This window comes from Rhea pennata, chromosome 1 (genome assembly GCF_028389875.1).
Source record: "Rhea pennata isolate bPtePen1 chromosome 1, bPtePen1.pri, whole genome shotgun sequence".
NCBI classification, from domain to species: domain Eukaryota; kingdom Metazoa; phylum Chordata; class Aves; order Rheiformes; family Rheidae; genus Rhea; species Rhea pennata.
Window position 1 is genome coordinate 128,519,865 of NC_084663.1, and position 3,591 is coordinate 128,523,455.

General features: G+C 48.4%; 1 protein-coding gene across 1 annotated transcript; it reads left to right on the forward strand.

Moving 5' to 3' along the window:
* Nucleotides 1-350: 350 nt before the first annotated feature.
* On the forward strand, nucleotides 351-2,931 carry NR0B1 (nuclear receptor subfamily 0 group B member 1). Its single transcript, XM_062574143.1, has 2 exons — nucleotides 351-1,136; nucleotides 2,578-2,931. The coding sequence occupies exons 1-2, from the start codon at nucleotides 524-526 to the stop codon at nucleotides 2,820-2,822; spliced, it is 858 nt and encodes a 285-aa protein (XP_062430127.1). The 5' UTR covers nucleotides 351-523; the 3' UTR covers nucleotides 2,823-2,931.
* The last annotated feature ends 660 nt before the right edge of the window (nucleotides 2,932-3,591 follow it).

The following is a 3,591-nucleotide window of genomic DNA, read 5'->3' on the forward strand; positions in this document are numbered from 1 at the left end:
TCTCAAGGGTAAACAACAGCGTCATTTGAGCAGCCTTCGCCGTACTGCCCTCCACATCTCAAGGAGACTTGGTGTAATATAAAATAGGCCACCAGTCTGGAAAAAGGGAGAAATCCGGCGTCCAACTGCCCCACACAGGGCGGGAGGGCGCTTTGCCTCTCATCACGGGGGACGTGAAAGCGAAGGCGGACAGCTCGCCGGCTCCCTCTAGGCATCGCCGTCTCAAGAAAGGAGGAGGAGGAGGCGGCAGCTTTTCTTTTTTTTCTTTTCTTTCCCTCCTCTCTCTCTTTTCCAGCCAGTAAAGAGTGTCTGCCCCTTTGAACTGCTGAGACAGAGCGTGCGGCTGCACACACCCGCACACATACACACACGCACATACAGACGCCGGCTATAAATAAGTTAAGAGCCGGGCAGAGGGCGAGCAGTGTGCCTTCCCCTGCGGGCCAGGCAGCAGGGACCGCTGCCGCCGCCCGGCGCCTCCCTCGCGGCTCACCCGCCGGCCCGCAGCAGCGCCCTCGGTGCCATGGCGTGCGTGGAGCGCTGCCGGTGCTGCGCGGACAGCAGGCGGCACAGCAGCATCCTCTACAACATCCTCAAGAGCGAGGAGCAGGCGGCGTCGGAGCGGCGGCAGCCGGCGCCGGCGCCGGCGGGGCAGGGGCCGAGGCAGGGGCAGCCGGGCCGCGGCTGCTCGTGTGGCTCGCAGCGGCGGGTGGCCCTGAAGAGCCCGCAGGTGGCGTGCAAGGCGGCCTCGGCCGTGCTGGTGAAGACGCTGCGCTTCGTCCAGAACGTGCCCTGCTTCCAGGAGCTGCCCCTGGACGAGCAGCTGGTGCTGGTGCGCAGCTGCTGGGCGCCCCTGCTGGTGCTGGGGCTGGCGCAGGACCGGGTGCACTTCGAGACGGTGGAGAGCGCAGAGCCCAGCATGCTGCAGAGGATCCTCACGAACCGGCGCCACGGCGAGCAGCACCCGCCGCGGGGCCCGGCGCCGGCGCGGCAGCACCAGGGCCCCGGCGGCGGCCCGCACCTGCCCTCGGCCGGCGAGATTCAGGCCATCAAGGGCTTCTTGGCCAAGTGCTGGAGCCTGGATATCAGCACCAAGGAGTACGCTTACCTCAAGGGGACGGTGCTGTTCAACCCGGGTGAGTGACAACCTCAGGAAAGGCACGGGCGCTCCTCCGGAGGCCGGGCAGAGCTCTCCACGGGCCCCCGGCGGAGGGAGGAGAGCGGGATAACGGGGACACATCCGCCCCCCCCCTAGCTAGGCTGGGCAGCCCTGGAGCTTTTCGCCAGGCACGGCGGAGCAGGAGGCAAAGTCTCACTCCCTTCCGACCGCCGCTCTGTGTGGGCGGTCAGGGGAGCCGTGGCGCCCGCCGCCTGGCCGTTAACGGTCGCGCAGCCTGGCGGTTAACGGCCGCGCCGTGCCCGTTAACGGCCGCGCCGCCCGGCCGTTAGCGGCCGCGCGAGGCTGAGGCGAGGTGATACCTTGAGAAGGGGCCCAGCAGCGGCCGCTACATCGGGGGTCTCGGGGGCTGGCACCTTCCACAGACCTTTGCTAATAGTAAAGCAAATCCGTGGCAATTGCTTAGGAAAAGTTAGAAGACAGCTGCTGCCCCTGTTTGTTTCTGGCTGGCGTGCTTGGCGGTCGCATCCTGTCAGATTTAACCTCTGTACCACAAGGTGTGTTGTAGATGTTGTGGCATCCTTCCTCTAGTAATGAATTACCGTCTGTCTGTGGGTAGCGGATCTAAATATGCTTCCCCTGGGAGGCTTGCACACAGTGGAAAGAAAACAAGACAAATCTCTAGGCTTTCAGGAATGATGTGAATAGATATGGAGGTGAGAGAGGTGCTTCCTTGGTCGTATGTGCTTAATTTATGATTTCTTTTTTGCCATCATCTCCTTCTGTAGAGACTTCCATAGGTATAGCTCTACCATGTGATTGCCATGTCAATTATTTACCTGAAATGCAGCTGACAAGTTGGATATGGCACTTCTTGATTAGTACATTCGCACTGTCAAATTATTAGATTGAAAATGAAAGATTCAGTACTCTCAGTCCTTCACTATCCTTAGTTTGGTTCACTAGTAAACTTTCTGTTATATATTAGAATTAGTACTTTTTGCTATTTGAAAGTTATCACAAAGATCCTTTAAACATGAATAACGCATTTTATAAAAGTCAACAAGTTAACAAATAAGTTCCTTTTATTGTTATCTCTGCAATTTGCAGATTGCTTTTCTCATGGCAAAGATATTTTGGACAGCATTCTTCAGCTGAAGTTTCTATTTTATCAACTATTTTTTTAAAACACTTATAGGAATGTTGTAAAACCTTGTATTTCAAATTTGCATAACGAAAAAGAATATTGAATGTCCAGAACAACAACATGATAAGATTTTAAACTGCAAAAATTTGGCACGTTCATTCTGCATACAAAAAGTCCTCTAGCTGTTTTATTTGCTTCACTGCTTGTGTGATAAACATAATCTGTAAGCTGTTAGCTGTTATTCTTTAAGAGTTGTTTTATAGATTAAACTTCTGTAAACAATATAATTTATCTTTCCCTCTTTTTCTTTCAGATCTACCTGGACTGCAGTGTACACAGTATATCGAAGGACTGCAGAGGGAAGCACAACAAGCTCTAAATGAACATGTCAGACTCATTCACAGAGGTGATGAAGCCAGATTTGCCAAGCTGAATGTTGTTCTATCCTTGTTAAGATCTATTAATGCTAATGTGATTGCTGAACTGTTCTTTAGGCCTATCATTGGTGCAGTGAACATGGATGATATGCTTTTGGAAATGCTTTGTGCAAAATTATAAAGGCTTGTAAAATAATGAAAATAAATTTAATGAAAAGGAAGCCCTAGAGGAGAATAGTGTAAAGTACTGTAAATAAACTAACTTATTGTTTTTACATAGATAGTATTTTTGTATTCAATAATAAAATATTCTTTATGTTCTGAAACTTAATTTTTATTAAACATACATTTTTTTGGAATAAGATTACAGTCATCAAAATAAGCTTTAAAACTGTTAAGAATGTTCATTTCCAAAGTGGATTGACTATTCTTTTATCATGTCTCTGAATAAAGATCACACTTACTATATTGTACTTTTAAGGTGAGTAATCCCTGCTTTTTCAAAATATACATTAGTCTAGGTTTACATTTTAAACATGTGGGCATACAGAAGGAGGAATAAGCTATTTACTTTGCGTATTTCCATAATATTAGAGTAGGATACTATAATCACAGTTCAGCTCATAGTTCAAATATTAGCTCTGTCAAAGGCTTTCTGCAGTTAGTGAACTGCTTCTACAGACTGGTACTAACGGAATTCGAGACTAATTGAAACTTGAAGTGACTTTATTATTACCTCAAATACTTGTGATAAAACATTCTATTCAACACATTTTGGGCTCCAGAAGAACAAAGTAACTGTATTCACCAAAATGAAACAAGCAGATGAAGATAACTTTAAAAATTTCCAAACAGCAAATGTGAAAAAAGGTCATGAAAACTTTCTTTGCTTTTTTCTCTAGCATTTACTGAGATTTCAAGACCAGATTCTTCAGACTATTTATCCTCAA